Raw genomic sequence first — 18417 nt, forward strand, 5'->3', positions numbered from 1 at the left:
TTTTGTATTCCTTCAGAATTTCTTTATATATACATACTTTTAGGTGGATATTAGCATATATGAATAATAGATATTTTATTATTAAAATCAAATAATAAGAAAGTTTATCTTAGATATAATGTTTTAGGGTAATTTTTATTTTTCTTTTAGTACAATCAAACATTTATCTAGAAATTTCTAAAAATTAATTAGAATTTCTAGTAACCATGAAATTAAATGACGGTTTATTTTTTATATATATTCTTACCCCTTCAAAATAGTTAAGTTTGTGAGATATCCCCATGAAATTATTTATAAAAAAAAATTATCAAAAATAAATTCAATTTTTCAAGTACTAATTTTATTTAATTTCTTGAAAATTAATGTTAAATTACTTCTTTAGTAGTAATTTTAATTATAACATCCTAACAATATGACTATCAAATAGTTAATGATTTTACTTCCAGCCAAAAAAACACGTTATTTTATTATTATAATCTAATAATTTAATATTTGTAATCTTATGTTTTCTCATAACGAACCATAATGGAGCCAAGCGTGCTCATAATTTCAAAGGTTGATGCATTCGGTTATTATTTTAACTTATATTTCAAAAAATATATATTTTGCATTCTATATTTTATTCAACGCGTAGGTCCTTCAAAAAATGTTTGAACTGCTATGAGTTCACCCACGAGCAAATAAAGAACCTACTAGATTATTTTTTTGCCCGTGCTGTGCTGTGCTATGGGGTTAAGTTAAATTTTTTTAACATAAAAAAAAAATTCAAACAAGTGAATTCATGTTAATTTAACTAATTCATCATCTAGGATAACCTTGGAAAAAAGAGAAAAAAGAAAGTTTAATATCCAATAACCTAATATCAAAAAAAAAATAAAAAATTAAAGTTAAATTGAACTAATTTTTTGAACCAACAACTTTGATCAGGAGACCAGAAAATAACTATATAAAAAATAAAAATAAATCTTGAACAAAATTTTTAATTATTAAAAAAAAAATAATAATAAAAAACAATGCAGACCTAATCTGATACATAAATTAATGAAATTAAATAATGAGAGAATTAATTGAAAAATAAAATAAAAGAATAAAAAAAGCAATTAAAAAAATAAGAACCAAAATTGGATAAAAATAAACAAATAAAATAAAATTTTGAGGGACAAAATTGAAAGAAAAAACAAAATAAAAAAGGATAAAAAAAGTAATTAAAAAAATAAGGACTAAATCTATCTATATATATATATATATATATATATATATATATATAAAAGAAATGAAATAAAATATTGAGAGATAAAATTGAAAGAAAAAAAAACCAAGAAAATGATAAAAATAAATAATCAAGAAAATGAGTATCTCTCTCTCTCTCTCTCTCTCTCTCACACACACACACACACATATATATATATATATATATATATATATATATAAAGACAAAGTATAAAGCTTAAAACAAATCTAAAAAAGGAAATTCAAAACAAAGAAAAAGCAATAAAAAAAAGAGAGTCATAATTGATTTTTTGCTCCTTTATTTTTTGTTATCAAAATAATACCATTTTTACTTTTTAGCCTAATAAAAAATCAAGTGGTTAGCTAGGGAAAAATCATGAAAAAATCCATTGATTTTTTTTGCCATTTTTTTTTTATCAAAATAATGTTATTTTTACTTCCTACATGATAAAAAATTTGATTGACCCCGGTAACCTTGATCACTTGACATAACCCATGACCTAGAACATGACAAAGGTTCACTCCCGGGCCAAGTTTTAAAAACATGGCAAAAAAATAAGCACCAAGTATGATATGAAAACTTAGTGAGATAAAACAATGAGGGATGCAATTGCAAAAAAAAAAAAAATCAAGAAGAGAACTCAAAATAAAAGGATATGCAATCATAAAAATGAGGATCAAATTCAATAAAAAAAAATTGAATTAAAATCAAATAATTAGGGATTAAATCAAAAAATAAAATCCAATCGAAAAAAATAAAAGCAAATTAAAAAGAAAGAAGATTTAATTTAAAAATATATATAAAAAATCAAATAGCAAGGAATGAAATTAAAAAAATAAATAAATCAAAAGAGATTTATTATAGTAATGATGCTTTCAAATACCTTGAGATTTATTATAGTAAGGGATGAAATTGATTTATTATAAATCAAAAAATACTTTCAAATAGTAATGATGATACAATTAAAAGATTGAGGGTCACTCAACAATTTTTCAAGCCTAACATAGCTTTTGAGGTGTTGGAGAGAGAAAAGATAAGGAAAGAGAAAAATTATTACCGGAGCTTCGTTATATCATAGAGGTTGACATACCTCAACCCATCGTGTAAAGGATAGCACGATGCTTCGAACTCCATCCTGAAAAGCGATCAATGGTAACCGGGAGGAGTTGCACACATCGCTCAAAGGACACGAGCACCTTCTACTTGCTGGCATGTGCAATAAGTTTTATTTATTTATGAAAAGTTAACCCCAAAGGGCTATTTTCTAATTACATTCTACAAAAAATATGAAAATCCAAAAAAAAAAAACTCTCAATTATAAGCCTGTGCTGTTTTTTTTTTTTATTGGCATGAGTGTAATTATACTATGCAATAAAATATAAAAATATTATTTTAGCACGAGTTTGTGTCTGGTACTTTGATTCTTGACGAGCAAAATTATTATTTTATAGTAGATTGCATGGTTTATAATCAATTGTAAAACAATGAGGGGGGGTTTTAGCTCTATGTATAATAATATTTATTTTTGTTCGTTGACATCACTGTCAATTTTCTCGCAACTTGGAAAACTTCCCTTCTATGAAATTTATATAAATATGTAGATAATTAAAATATATATAGAAAATTATTCTTTGTTGAATTTCAAACAAGACATGTAAGATTTCCATATTAGGTGGCCAACTAAGAATTATTTTAATTTTTTCTGTTTATTATCTGATTAATTAACATGCGCATTACGAAAGATGCCTCTTGCCAAAATTGTCTTTCTTGATAGGTCTTCCGTCCTCCACACACACTTGGCAAAGTGCCTTTCTTTTCCGAGCGACAGACGGAACTAACCTCATTCGGCCAGCAAGGTGGCTTTCTATGCTGTCCTTTTCTGCTTGCTTTTTTTATTAATTTCCTCGATATGGCACGTGTCATTGCAAGGTCCATAAAGCCTCAAGATCTGTAAATTGCCTCCTGCTCCGATTCTCCAAGCCAGTAGGAAGAATGAACAAAACCCACTTCCAATGGTGCTGTAATTCACACTATTTTACAGTCTTGATGAGAGATTAAGTGTTTGGACTTTAGCAGAAAATCTCAAGTAATCTTGCAAATTAAGGTTACACTAAATCAAGAAATGCGATCCATGCACGAGCAATCACTAGAAATCCCATGTCATTTAAGCTCGTATTTGAAGCATTCAGTACATCCAAGTCATATTTATCACTCTGTCCCCTATTACAAAGCATCGAATTTTTTTAAATTCATTGCCTGGGGATGATGGCCAAAAACAAGGGTAACGACGATTTACCTGCAGCAGGGGTGATACAAACTTGACCAGTGATCATGCCTTGTGTGGCTCCAATGACAGAGGGGCTTTCCGAAGAAAAGGATGTCAAGAAGGAGCCAGGTCAACAAACTGGTGGCGGTGCAGACATGAGTGTTAAGAACGGCCAGAGATGTGTCTGTGCTGACAGTGTAAGGATCACCGCCGTTGAAACCACTCCATCCCATCCAAAGCAGCCCAGCACCTGCCAACATCAGTGTAACGTTGTCTGGTGGGAACCTTTCTCTGTCCTTGGTCCCACCTGTTCCACCCAAACTGTTAGCATGATATAAAGTTTGGTCGCATTAGGCAAGTACCCAAGAAAGGCTTGGTCCAAAAGAAACTTTTGGTCCACGGAAACATCAGACCTACTGCCATAACGGATCACAAGGCCCGGTACACTTTGAAGACCCACAAGAGTTGCCGCCGTGAGTAGCCACGCGCTGTCTCCTTTGTTCATCCATGCTGGACTTGCTTCATCGGGCAATAATGTTGACTGGAAGTTCTGCCATATGGGCTGAGCTTTGTCTTGCACTGAGGCCTTTCGCCTCCTATAGGCACTTTGACAGGTGGTGGTGTTGGATTTTGAAGCACACAAAGTGTGGTGATATTTGGTCTTGAGAAGGTTATGTCTGTGAGCGTTAGAGCGTATATATACATATAGGTGAAAACAGTGGGCGAAAGTGGCTCTTGTGCTTGCTGTAATGTGCCTGGACTTTGCCATTTATTTTATATGTGTGGCCATTTTTGTGGCCTAATCAGCTACTTCTAAGTACTTGATAGCCCTATAGGCTTCGATGTTTTTCGAAAATGAAATTTGCCATACTGAGGGCTAAACACGTAATGTCATGGTGCCACGAGAAGAAAAGAACACAGCTCAAGGTGTCATTTCTTTGAGAAGCGGAGAATCCTACGGCTACAAGTTTCAGCAAAGGAAATCCCGCCATAAATTGGCTTCTTTGATGCGTTAACAGATGATGAGTTGTTATTGTTATTATAAATATTGTTATTGTTATTATAAAATTTATAGTTTTTTAGGCTTGAATATAGGTGGTTTAGTATTGTGATTGTGGTTATTTTTTAATATATTTTTCACTTAAAAATACATTAAGATAATATATTTTTTTATTTTTTAAAAAATATTTTTGATATCAGCGCATTAAAATAATTTGAAAACAATAAAAACATATTAATTTAAAATAAAAAAATAAAAAATTTAAAAAATATATTTTTAAAATATAAAAATAAATAAGGTATATATTAACAATAAGGAACAGCTGGCCCGCCTGGTATAAATAGTGAATGTAGCTATTATTGTATCAATACAGATATTAAATTTATTAAGTTTTCCGAGCATAATCTAAGTAAATCAGGGAGGTGGGTGGATTTGCAATTAAATTTTTAACATTTATTACTAATACCATTAATAATTGAGGAAGGGCACTGTGTAACATCATGTGACGAGGGAGAGATGCTTCTCTTTGGAGCTCCGTTGCCATTTTTAAGAGGAGTTGTGGCGCAGAGTTGGCTTTTGGTTTTCATGCAACAATTTTTCTTTTTTAAAAGTTTACGATGCATTATTGCGTTCTTCACCGTCTGAACTCTGAAGTCCTTTTCCGGGCTGCATGTGCATGATTTACTACGTTTTTACAATCATTTCCTATTTGTTTGGAGCGCATATATAATTGTTTTTAAAATATTTTTTATTTTAAAATATATTAAAATAAATTTTTTATTTTTTATTTTAAAGTTTGATACTAATACATTAAATTAATCTAAAAATACCAAAAAATATTAATTTGAAGCAAATAAAAAAATAAAATAAAAATTAATTTTTTTTAAAAAATACTTTTAAAACATATAAATAAACATTATTTTCCTATAAAATTTGTTTGACTTTGTTGCGTTTTCAATTTTTTGCAACTTCCCATTGTTCCATAACTACCAGGTCTCTTACTTTTCCTGTCTTCTTTCCTTTTTTTTTTTCTTTTTTTTATATATAATAAAGTCCTCCAATTCAGACACCCAAGTCATTATTTTTTAAGGTTACTTTTTACATTAATAATTTACAGCAAAACAGTTAGTTTTTTATGAAATTTAGAAACCATAAAGTTAATAACTTTTAATAAAAAATCACAATAAATAAAAAAATAAATTTTAAATTCCAATAAAAAATATATTTGCTATTGCTTATGTATAACAAATGCCATAAAATATAAAATTATGAATACTTATATATATATATATATATATATATATATATATATATATATATATATATATACATGAACCCTATACTTGTATGGTTCATGGGTGTGTGTGTATAAATCATAAACCTTGTCATGTTACTTAAATGAAGGAGTTGAGATGTCACTTATGAGAGGTAAATATCTTTTATATGATATTAATATTAATAAAAATTTGGTAGATCCTTATGAGACTTTTATAAATTTTAGAAGTATAAGGAAATGATTATTCTTGTTTTTTAATATTTTATATTCAAAGCAAAAAGAATAAACAAATAAAGTCTTGTGATCCAACATAAAGCTTATAATGATTGTCAATTTCATATACATAGAATTTAAATGATCCCAAGCCCAAGTGTGATTGAAGTAGTAGCTTGTTAGACTCATATATACTTGATTTAGTGCATAGTTGAATCCAGAAATATTAGATCTGACAGCTCGTCGACCTCGTATATATGTAAACTCAGGTTCACAACCGAGCACAAGATATTAAATATGACAACTTATCAAACTCACATGTAGTTGGATTCAATGTGTAACTGAGCTCAATAGTACTGGAAATTTGACAACTTGTTAGGTCCGTGTCATCTAAATTTGTATTTTATCAAATTTATATATATTAGGTTATCACCGTAGCCTGAACTCTTTTAAACATGGATTTAAACAAAAATAGCATATATAAAAATACATTCATCCATCAATTATAATGTGTTTTTTTCATATAAAAAAATAAACAAATTCATTTTTATAATTAAAAAAAAACACCAACCAACCTATGAATCATTTGACTACTAGACTCATAATTCAAAAATAAAATAAAATAAAACAACTTAACGCATTTAAAAATGCTATCCATGAAAAATTGAATCTTGAAATTAAAAATGGATCTATTCTTATGGATGATCGCGTTGTGTTTTTCTAGCTGAAAAGACATCAAAAAACCATTTTTGGTGTAAGAAATCAAACGACTTGCGGCTGGCTTCCTTTTCAAAAGATGGAAACCCATCGGTGGAAAAGACAAACAAGACGCGTCGTTAGGCATGGAATGCCTTTTTTTCATCTGCTCTCGAGGCCGAGCTTGAAACACCTGACCCAACCTTATTGAAGCTTATGAGTGCAAGCCTGATTACGCGAGTCAGCCCACCCCAACCCCTTTTTTTCTTGTTTTTTCTTTTACCTTTTTCCCCCCCTTATTGTTTGAGTATTTCCCTTGAGTTTTGAAAAACTTTCGAATCTCTTTTATTAGATGAAATTTATTGAAGTAAGAACGATGAATTTATATTTTTGTGCCTTAAAATCATATGAAATGTTCATTTAATGATACTAATTATTATATCCAGCTCCATGGCTTCCATAGATGATTTCCCATCTTGTAAGAAGAGGACTTTAGATCAAAGTTTATTTTATATATGGTTATTAAAGTTTAATAAATCATAAGATATTTTATATGTTTTTATACCAAATTCATCAAATATTTTTATTTTATCTCCATCTTCATCTTGAAAGGAGAAGCATCCTTCGTATTGCATTTAGATAATTGGAGGTAGATGCCTATTCACCATTCCTATGCATCACCAACTTCGTAGTGGAATTGCTCTCTCTCTCTCTCTCTCCGTGGACAAAGGAGTAAAGGGAGTAAGGGACCAATCAAGCTAAACGAAATGTAAAGTGACCAAAACACGAAATCATAATAGTAAAGGGATCGATATGGTTTCTTAACTTGTCGTCACTTCATTTCTGTTTGTATCCCACGGGCTAAACACCAGTGGCCTTGTTTACTGGATTGGGTTCCTTGTCTACCACCAGTCACTTCCACTCTCATAAATCCCTGCCTCAAGTTCCAATCACCTCTGCATCCAGCTTTACGTTTTTGGCTACTGCCCTGGCGGCAAGCCTCCTCAGGTACCAAATTAACCGGTTGTCTTTATCTATTTTGTTTCAGTTTCAGAGAGATATAGTGAGTAACCACAACCTTACACACTAGACAATTGTACGTCAACATCATGCTCTGAGCAACAACAAACCACCACCAATTAAAACTTCTGCAAGTGGGTTTTCTCTGTAACCTCCAAATCTTACTTCTTTCCTTTGTGGGTTTTCTTTGTTTGGTCCAGTCATGGCCTCCTCAATGCTCAATGGAGCTGAAAACCTCACTCTGATTAGAGGCATAACCCCTAAAGGGCTAGGCTTTGGGGGGTCTGATTTGCAAGGGAGGCACTTTTCTAAAGTGAATGTAGTCGCTAGTACTAGAATTTCAAAGGCAAGAACTTTGACACCCATGTGCAGTTTATCAGCCTCTAGGCCAGCTTCCCAGCCCAGATTTATCCAACACAAGAAAGAGGCCTTTTGGTTCTATAGGTTTCTCTCAATTGTGTACGACCATGTGATAAATCCTGGGCACTGGACCGAGGACATGAGAGATGAGGCACTTGAGCCTGCAGATCTCAGTAACAGGAATATGTTGGTGGTGGATGTTGGTGGCGGCACTGGTTTCACCACTTTGGGTATAGTTAAGCACGTGGATGCCAAAAATGTTACCATCCTTGATCAATCTCCACACCAACTTGCGAAGGCAAAGCAGAAAGAGCCTTTGAAGGATTGTAAGATTATTGAGGGCGATGCTGAGGATCTACCATTTCGTACTGATTATGCGGATAGATATGTGTCTGCTGGGAGGTATATTTCTGAATTACATACCTTGCCTTTTGCTTGAACTGAATTCTTGTTTTTGCTATTTGATACTGTACTTTATTGTGTTGATTTCTGGCTGTTTTATGTTTTGGTGGCTGGAGAAACAGTCATTTATGCTGGACTACAATGGGACTTTTCTGCATACCTTTTTCTTTATTACTTTTGAGCTTTTAATCCTTTCAAGCACTATCTAGAATGATTCTCCTGGTCAAATATGCATTGAATTATTTTTGTGAATATGCTTTCCTGTAATTTGGTACCTCCTTTCCACAAGGCATTAGAACTTTGAAGATTTTAGTCTCATCAAAGTGGCTTCCTGCCAAAAAGAGGGAGAATTTGGAGAGTCCTTGCCTTCGATATTATTGCATGGAGTGGTTTCTCCTATGTTATAACGTTCGTATTGCAAGTCTTTCTTGATTTTACCAAGATATGGCCTCTATCTGGTTTCTGATGAATCTAGTATGTTAATTGATGTGATAGAGGCTTCTGGGTAAGCTCCTAGGAATGTGCATAACATTAATTTTGGAGTCTCATTATGTGGTTTTAAGAGTAGGAAAATTGTAAATTTTCAAGAAAAATAAATTATTGATGCATTATTATTGAGATTTGGGTGAGGTAATTTCTCTTAATGGTTTCTTATGGGAATAACATATCTTCACCTTCTCAGTATTGAATACTGGCCTGATCCACAACGTGGCATCAAGGAAGCATACAGGGTTTTGAAACTAGGGGGCAAAGCCTGCGTAATTGGTCCAGTGTACCCAACATTCTGGTTGTCTCGCTTCTTTGCTGATGCTTGGATGCTCTTCCCAAAGGAGGAAGAGTACATTGAATGGTTCCAGAAGGCTGGATTTAAGAATGTTCAACTGAAGAGGATTGGCCCAAAATGGTATCGTGGTGTTCGTAGGCATGGGCTGATCATGGGATGTTCTGTAACCGGTGTTAAACCTGCATCTGGAGATTCTCCTTTGCAGGTAATTATTCTTGACTTATCCATTGCTTGATAATTAAGCCTGCATTTGGTTGCTTTAATTACCCACTGTTATTCTAGTTTTGCATGTCATTTGGATGGAGCTAATATTAATGTGCACCAGGCCACTGGCCTACCCGCTCTTTCTCCGGGCATGCACACTTGTGTAGGTTTATTCTATGATGTCTGCTTAGGAACATCTCTCTCTAGAAAATATATGTTTGTTGCTCTATTGATCCTTTGCTCAGTTGCTCTCTGTAAAATATTGAGGATTGCACTCACAAAAACCCATATTGTCTGCAATGTCATTGGTCATTGCCATCAAATGTTTTGATTTTTAAATCATTACTAACTTAAAATTGGAGCCAAGGTTTGGGTCAGTATGAAATATAAACTTCCATGAGTTATGAATTCACTGTATTCTCTTGGAGATTCAGCAAAGGAAGTGGATCTAGTTATTGCTCTATCATCAGAGTCTTTTCATTGCTGGGAGTAATTCACTGTTTGGGTCGCGGGGTTGGATGGAAATTTGACAACACAGAACCGCCTGTAATTTTTATTGCTAAGAACTCCTGAAGCTAGTCATTAATCCATATTCCACAAAATGAAATCATGTGGCTTGGATCTATTTGTGCTGATCCTGGCTGAAAGGAGCTGAGCTTGTATTTCTGAATAATTTCATGTTCAACTAAGAAAGAAGAAAGTTTGTTGAGCATTTAACAACTTTTTTAGGTTTTGGTAGAAAGTTGACTGAAACTGAAAGCTAGAACCTGATTAGCAGGTTCCCTGCTGAGAAAGAATATGATATAACATGGAACATTTGTGTTCAGGCGTAATTCCATCATCTTTACACCATTGAGATTATAACCTCCACCTGCATGATCATCAGAGAATTGTACCATTATCACAGTTCTGATCCTGTTTCTGGGTGTCGTGACTTTTGGTTTTGACTGTTGGCGTAATCAGATTCCTTCAACTGACTGGAAAGTAGTTCGAATGCAAGGTTTTGTTTGACTTGTGATTTTTATATGTGGCCATTAAACTTATTCTCTTGTAGCAATTGGGCGTCGAAATCTATTTATAAATATGCTTTCCTCTGCTTTTGCTTTATGTTTTTTAAATACATGCAGATGCTAAATTTTCGGTATACTTGAAGTAAAATTCTTCTGTTTCTGACTGCAAGCTTCTTCACGGTTCTTATTTTTCACCCTTGGAATATTTCCTTTTCTCTTACCACAGCTTGGTCCAAAGGCAGAGGATGTGACAGAGCCTGTAAAGCCATTCGTGTTCCTTATGCGCCTCATTTTGGGTGCCATGGCAGCAACGTACTACGTGTTGGTTCCCATCTATATGTGGCTCAAAGATCAAATTGTACCCAAAGGTAGACCAATCTAAGGGAGGCGGTAGAGCTGCTCGTGATTGCTGTGTTGATCAAATTGCTCTGTTTTCTTCATTTCTGCCCCTCACAATCCTGGTGTGCGGCTTCCAGTTTCTCAAATAACCTTAAGCCACCTAAGTCATAGGCACGCTGTTGTACCCAAACTTTAGCAGTGTAATAAACTTAAGATAGTTGTTTATTTACTTTGCAGAAAACTGTTCGTGAAGTTTAATTCCTCATCCCCCCCAGTTCTCTTTAACAAGCATTGATGCTGATTTTAAAAGGCCATGGCAAGACTGTTCGCGTGTGGAGTTTACATTAACAAAACAGGACGATAGCCACCGTGCTTGAGAGAGAAGTAATCGGGATATTTCACAAATCGTAAAGCAATTTATCAGGTTGCATCCATTTCTTCAAAGCTGAACGAATTTTCTTTCATGCTCCGCTCTTCTATGAAGAGTCGCCTTATGGTTTTTGGAGGAAAAGCATGCCCCAGACCAGGGGTGGCTGGCAGGGCCCCTGTAAAATATTTTCTCCCCCGTCTCCCCTGGAATAATTTTAAATTTTAACTTTTGACCCTTCGTAGAGATTTTTCTCTAATTTGACCTTAACCTAATATCCTGGCTCCGCACCTGCTCCAGGGCCCCAGTTTCTCCCTTGGAACACACGAATAAATAATACTCGTGACATAAATGAATCATGAGATTGTTTTCTTATTCTAGGAAAAATAGATTTGAATCCCTTGTGGGTGGTAATCTTATGATAGTTAGCTACGACTTTTTTTTACTACAATACCGTTCTCGATAATCAAAAAAATTTTTGCTGAAACCATATGTTCACCTGGAGACCCAGAAAAAAAGATAAGAACGTTCAAATGGGCCCGGATAGGAGACAAATGAGGATCATCAACTCCCCCAACTTCCCCTGAAAGCATGACACATCAGCAGAAATGTTTGGATATACGTGCCAATCGACTCAACATGCTCGCCACCGCAGTCTGAGCAGGGCAAAGATTGGCGCACGCCCTCTCAGCGACCAAAAGGCCTCCAAAGGCTTAATTTATTCCAGTATCAGGACTGGCATCCCCATAGGCAACTAAACCCTGCTGTCCAGATGGTGAGCTTGATCGGGACCTGCTAGCTGCTCTGCCTTGACGTTTTGGTGGTACAGAATCAGGAGATCTAGAAAGAGAGGATCCACGGCTCTTAGACCTCGAACTGGACCTAGATCTCGGTCTTCCTTTGTTAGGAAAAGACTGGTCATCAGCTCGGGGACCTAAACGAGATTTCAAACCCTCACTTATGGCAGGTCGCTTATCTCTCGGAGTTGGACTGCGTCTTGGACTCTGTCTCCCACTCCGATCCCTGTAGCGGCCACGATAACCGCCTGGGCTGTTAGAAACACTTCTGCTTCTGCTTCTCCACCTTCCGTACCTATGAAGAATAGATCACTTTATATCATCATGCATGTAGTGCCTCACAAAGTAACATAAACGCCAAGAAGCTAAGACATGAATACAGCATGGAACGGAGCTTTTTCCATAATATACTATGCAAGTAAAACTGGATGAGTTGATCCGTAGCTTGCCAAAGTTCGGTAACTTGTACAGGAAATGAAAGGAAGAACACTATGAGCTAGAACATATGGATTAACTAGCGGCTAACATTTAAAATATTTTCTGGTGCCATTGAGTTACCATTTCATTTGAGCTTCCTCCTCCTTGACAAATTAGCAGTTTACTGGTGAGAGAATAAAGAGTGCAAGATTTTACAGGTCGTTTTATTTTAAAACAGAAACCATAGGTACCCATAAAAGAGAGAGAGAGAGAGAGAGATCGTGAAAGACAGCCTGCCAAATTTCATAAATGACATTTTATGAGTTTTGAGAGAGATGTAGGGAGAGGGAGAGGGAGAGGGAGAGAGAACCGTGGGGGGCTCCTGCCTCTTGGTGGACTTCTATTACGTCTTGGTGGTGAGCGCTCGGAGTAACTTCTGTAGCTTGACAGCCTTCAGAAAAAAAGAGAGGTTGGGGAAGGGGACGTGAAACTGAATTATATTCAGATGATGGAAGACCTTTAAATTTAATTTCTGATGTTGAGCTTACCTATCACGGTTCCTCCCATCAATATTTCTTCCTCCATAATGGTAGGACCTCCAAGGGGTTCGTTCAGGAGATGGGGTGCGATACTTACGTGCATATGCATAACGTTCAGTGAAGCCACGCCCTTTTCTAATGCGCTTGGGTGTGCCATTTGGGGACCGAGAGTGTGATAAACCCTGTCCATGGTTTGACATAGAAGGTTCATGGTGGCCTTTGTTGGCAGGACTACCCAGTGGACTCCTCGATGACCTTCCCTGGCTCAGCTCCCCAGACTTCCTAACTGGACTTCTACTGTCAGTTCTGAATCCTGGACTCCTGGAAACTTCTTCAGGACTCCCGCTAGGACTGCTCCTATTGCTATTGTTAGGCCTACTTTTGGAGCTTGGAATGGCTCTCCTGTAAGAAAGTGCAAATTACTTAGTTGTGAACTCCAGTGAGTGTGAGGACAACAAAAGCACAAATATGTAGAAGCAGACACCTGGATTTGTCTGAGTCATCTGAATAAGAACGCCGATTAGGAGAAGTGCACAATTTAGAATTCGTCCCATGCCCATTGTTTAGATGTGTATTGTTCTTGGGAGACAGTTCACCTTCTTCATGTGACAAGCTGGCCTCAGCTGTCTTCGGCTTGTCATTCCTTTGCTGTTGTTCCACCACAGCTTCTTTAACGGAGAGATGGGTAGAGAATTTTCCATGTGCATCTGCAAGATAAAAAATAGCACCGAGTTAAAGCCTGCAGTACCACTGACAAAAATCTCAACGAAATTCATTTGAAATCCAGCTGTTTCACAAGCATTCAAGGCAGGAACAGAATATCATGAAAAGATAATGAAGCTCATAACTTGCAGAAATAAAAGGAAAACACATACCAGGGCTCTGATTTGATTTCTTTCCGGCCTGAGTTGATTTATTGGTCTTCCGAGCAGAAACAGGACTTTCATCATTAGAGCTGCTAGTACTGCTAGAACTATCAGTATCTGTATCACTTGCGCTCTCAGAACTCCTGAAACAAATACATTATGTACAATCACGATCATTGTCAAGTACAGGAGAATACAAGGGAAAAGGCTGCACTTCAACTAAATGTAAATTGGACCATTTAGACTTCCGCCTTGATCGTCTATCATGCCTGCCTCTCTTCCTCTCCCTTTGTCTATACTTCAGTTTTCTCCCACGATGGTATTTGTCTTTTTTCGCCAACCTCCTCTTCTTCTTATGCCTTCCATCACTACTAGATGAGCTTGAATCAGAATCTGATTCTGAAGATGATGGTTCAGAATCAGAATCAGATGAAGATGAAGAGTATCTCCTTTTTCTTTTCTTCCTTGCATCCTTCAGGGATTTTTTACTTCTTCCTCTAACTTTATCACCAGGACCATCATCTGAAGGCTTCCCAGATTTCTTGTTCTTTCCTGGGAGAATAGTACATGTAAATAACAAGTTTGGCAAGCATGCTCCAAACCATAAGTACCGACTACCCAAGTTTTACCTGAGTCCTTCCCTGCGGAATCTTCAATTTTACTTTCAGAAGTTTCACCACAATCCACAATTTTTACAGGTCCGGCAGGTTGCCCACCGGCACTTCCTGCCTGTTCAATTTTCTTCACCGTGTCCATTCCCTTAACCACCTTTCCAAAGACAACATGTTTCCTGCCATACATCAAAAAACAATAATGTAACAATTTGAGCATATTTTAAGAGTTACTCTTTATGAGATCATGAATGCAGAAAGCAGCAGCAAAGAGCTAAAAAAATTGAGGGCTAATGGGTAAAATAGTAATGAAAGCCAAAGAAATGAGCAGAACAAGCAAAGTTAAATACCCATCAAGATGGACCTGTGGCTTAAAGATTATGAAAAACTGGGAACCATTTGTGTCTGGACCACTATTCGCCATAGAAAGAAGGCCTGCTCCTTCATGACGCAGTATAAAGTTCTCATCTACAAAAAGAGAGCATAAATTTTATGGATAATGATGAAACAAATCATTGCAAGCACTTGGATGATTAAATATAGAAGATTACCGGCAAACTTCCCTCCATAGATACTTTCTCCACCAGAGCCTGCAAACCAATTAAAGGTTGATCCTTACAAATCTGGCCAAGAGTATGCAAGTCAAACAGAGAAACAGGATTCATTAGCAGGATAGAGAACTTATGGAATCAAAGAATGTACCATTTCCCTTTGAAAAGTCACCACCCTGTCAGGACAAGAAAAGAGATTGAACAATTTGTCTTAATCATATATATTTACTTTAGATTGACAAAAACAAAAATAACTTGCTTCCTTCTGCAAAGCTAGTGCAAACAAAAGAAGCTGCCCTATAGTTTAACTTCTAATCAGTATAATTTGTTGTACATTGCTATTGTCACCTCCCAAACAATGGCTCAAGTTAACTGGCTGTGCAGAATTTTGCTCTCATATCATAGAAATAACATATTAGAATGTAGACATGTTAGTCCTTTGCACAATCAATAAACCGGGATACAGCTGCATGGGGAACATAAGTAGCATCTACTAAATATAGATGTTTATCCATAAGTCAAAGCATCATATTTTAAAAATATAGCAGCCAAAAATTATATTTAGACATGTAATATTTAAGCATGATTTTGATAATAGGTAAATATACCAGGGTTCAGTTCTATACTGGTATTCAACATGTTCAATAGCATGCATCAAGTCAATTATTTAATTCATCAATTATAGCAATCAGTAAGTTCCCGCCAAAAATGATTTCCTGAAACTTATTGGGTTCACAGATATTCAGTTATTTGTTTGTCTTCTCAAACAAATATGAGTAACTTGGTAAATCTTAAAATTGGAAAGCAGGCAGTGAAAGAAATTTGGTAGCTTGACAATATTTATAAATTTGCAATGAACTACTAGCAATCAAAAGACAAGCATCATCATATCTCAAGGGTAACACTTATTGACAAAGGAAGGAAACAACATACTTGGGCCATGAATCCTTTGATTATTCGATGGAAAGAACAACCTTTGTAGTGCAGAGGTTTTCCGGTGGTTTTTCCAATGCCCTTTTCACCTACAATGGACAACAGCAGAATAGTGTCAAAGGATTTATCATGCAGAAACTAGGAAACTAATTTCTCAAGCCAACAAAAAAAGAAAGGATAGTATCCAAATTAAGGTTGCAGATTATAATAACAGATTGAGAACATCTTTTGATCTGGCAGCACTGACAAGATATATTGGTGTTTGTGCTTGCTGAAATGAAGCACAGACACTAAAGTGAATCATCCTTTTCAGTTGTATCCCCTTCCTCGTGGAGAGATGTGATATTCTTGGGCACTTGGATCAAATTTTCAAGGTATCAACCATCTTTTTCAGCTTGTGCACTTAACCATCAGGGATCGCAGAAAAATAAGGAGAACCAGTTTGACTGGTGAAACCTTCTTATAAAGTAGAAAAGAATGCAAGCAAAGGGATTTCCAGTGTACTTGTTATTAAATTCAGAAACACAATGTCACCCACTTTGATCCCAGTAACAGCATTGGCTGTTCTCCAAGTTCAACTTTTCATTTCACTTAATGAGGTATAAAATGACATTCTGGTACAAACTTCCATTCAAATTTATTAGAAACCAACAGAACTTTAAACTAAAGTGCACTCGCGCAATTGGTATTCTGATTTATAACAAAAGATTTCTCGTTTATGACCCTTTTGAATGCAAATCACTCCCCGGAGTCCAGTAAAGTGTAGTTATTAGAAGTTAGTGATACATTCACCACAGTTTAGAGAACATCGTGGCCACTATTATGAATTGTGAAACAAGGCACTGTATAAGGGAATTCATTTTAACCAGCAGAATGCAGTTCCGCGACTCACACCCTAGTCCTACCCGATAATATCCATCAAAAAACCAGGCAGGGCTATCAAAGAATAGCTAGTTCAAGAACTGCCTATCAAAATTTATAAGAAGATATTATTCTTGTCTAAGGCATTCTGAAACTGTGTGCTTAAAGAGCAGCTAGTTCAAGCCACGACAAATTGAGGAACTAGGTATTACATCTTTAACCCAGCAGAAAATCATTTTGAAATAAGATACAAAGAATTAAAATAACCTTCTTCATTCTTAGAGCTTGCAGGTCACAGATTAAAATCAGATTCTTCTTTGGTGGCACGGACTCTAAATGGTTATACATGTTGTAATACACAACCATTTGATCACTAGTTCAAATTTTTGTCAACAAATAGCATATTTCAAATCAAGATTCACACAACTTAAAAGATAATTGGATGACCCTCAAAAACCCATACATAATTGAGAGGCAATAGTTATTACTTATTAGTACCTGTTCCCTCAACAATTTTTTTTTAAAAGCCAAAATGTGACCAGTACAAACTTACCAAAGATTTGTAAGAATGCAGGAAAGGATTCAAATACCTGTACAGAGTGCCCGGAAATTCTCGGCAGTCTTGGGAACAACATCCGCAAAAAGCTGTGCATTCAAAAGAAACAGGTTTTTATCTTTATCTCGATACTGGAAAACCAAACTTCAGTTTCCCCTAGCAAAACCTCAAGATAAAAATTAAACCAACGAGATTGCATTACCTCGATAAAAATTCTTTCAGCAGGATCTCCGTCAATGGACACGTCTAAGAATACGAGAGGGTTCTTTTTCTTGCTCATCTCTCTAGAACACTAAACAACAGCCCAAGATTAGCATTCAATTTAGAAATGTAATCCGCTATTAATACAAAAATCCAAAACCCTAAACCCTGACTCTTGAATTCATTCTCTTAAAAAAAAACAATAGAATCAAGCCTTTTTCAAGCATTTAATTCATCTACGTGCACAATGGAGAAATGATTGATTATAATCAAAATCCTAGAATTTCTTGAAAGAAAAAAATAAATCGAGGAGATTTGTAGAGCGAGATGACTTTTCGATGTTACCTTGATTACGTGCTTAAGTTAAATCGGGGCTGAGTGAACAAGCGAATTGCGACTCGAGAACAAGAAAAAGGCGGCCGCAATCGTTAGTCGGCGAGCGAGAAGTGCGTGCTTGCTGCTTTAGCTTGGCTGTGATTTTGCTTTGCAAGAGATTTTGATACTGTTTTTTACGAGTTTAGTGAGCTAGGGTGCGATCTCGTGTTTCGCGGGGAAGAAGCTTTTCGTAGGAGGTATATGATTGTTCCTTTATCTGATCGCCACGTGTTGGAATGTAAGCTCGATATGCTAATATCTTAGGACAGAGAAAATGAAGACACTTGTCACATAGAATGATAGAGAACAAGAGAAAAGATAAAATTGCGTTTGGTAAAATGTTTATTTTATCCTTTATATATCTCTTTATTTATTGTTCTAACTTTTAATATTATTGTTATTTTCATTATTAAAAATATATATATGTGTGTGTGTATCATTATTTCTATTTTCAATTATAATGAGCGTATTTTTTAATTAATTTAAAATGATAACTTCTTTACTTGTCGAAATCATATTAAAAAAAATTGTAATCTTCGTGA

At 35.4% G+C, this 18417-nt stretch overlaps 2 protein-coding genes across 4 annotated transcripts; one reads left to right on the plus strand and one right to left on the minus strand.

Moving 5' to 3' along the window:
* The first annotated feature begins 7534 nt into the window (after positions 1 to 7534).
* Positions 7535 to 11066, plus strand: LOC118049320 (2-methyl-6-phytyl-1,4-hydroquinone methyltransferase, chloroplastic). The gene is made up of 4 exons (XM_035059292.2): positions 7535 to 7690; positions 7903 to 8464; positions 9147 to 9453; positions 10689 to 11066. The coding sequence occupies exons 2-4, from the start codon at positions 7905 to 7907 to the stop codon at positions 10842 to 10844; spliced, it is 1023 nt and encodes a 340-aa protein (XP_034915183.1). The 5' UTR covers positions 7535 to 7690; positions 7903 to 7904; the 3' UTR covers positions 10845 to 11066.
* A 450-nt stretch (positions 11067 to 11516) lies between these two features.
* On the minus strand, positions 11517 to 18031 carry LOC118049318 (peptidyl-prolyl cis-trans isomerase CYP63). Of its 3 annotated transcripts, XM_073407779.1 has the most exons (15): positions 17846 to 18031; positions 17502 to 17591; positions 17334 to 17388; positions 15883 to 15971; positions 15101 to 15125; positions 14950 to 14988; positions 14749 to 14866; positions 14417 to 14577; positions 14024 to 14339; positions 13797 to 13930; positions 13406 to 13628; positions 12931 to 13323; positions 12753 to 12833; positions 12524 to 12566; positions 12127 to 12260 (listed from the first exon to the last, which is right to left on the minus strand). In XM_073407779.1, the coding sequence occupies exons 2-15, from the start codon at positions 17577 to 17579 to the stop codon at positions 12222 to 12224; spliced, it is 1794 nt and encodes a 597-aa protein (XP_073263880.1). In that variant the 5' UTR covers positions 17580 to 17591; positions 17846 to 18031; the 3' UTR covers positions 12127 to 12221. The 3 variants fall into 3 exon arrangements, with proteins under 3 accessions (XP_034915179.1, XP_034915178.1, XP_073263880.1); XM_035059288.2 differs by lacking the exon at positions 12524 to 12566 and having other exon boundaries at positions 11517 to 12260; positions 17502 to 17583; positions 17846 to 18029; XM_035059287.2 differs by lacking the exon at positions 12524 to 12566 and having other exon boundaries at positions 11517 to 12260; positions 17846 to 18029.
* Between the last annotated feature and the right edge of the window lie 386 nt (positions 18032 to 18417).

Source organism: Populus alba, chromosome 2, assembly GCF_005239225.2.
Source record: "Populus alba chromosome 2, ASM523922v2, whole genome shotgun sequence".
Classification (NCBI taxonomy): domain Eukaryota; kingdom Viridiplantae; phylum Streptophyta; class Magnoliopsida; order Malpighiales; family Salicaceae; genus Populus; species Populus alba.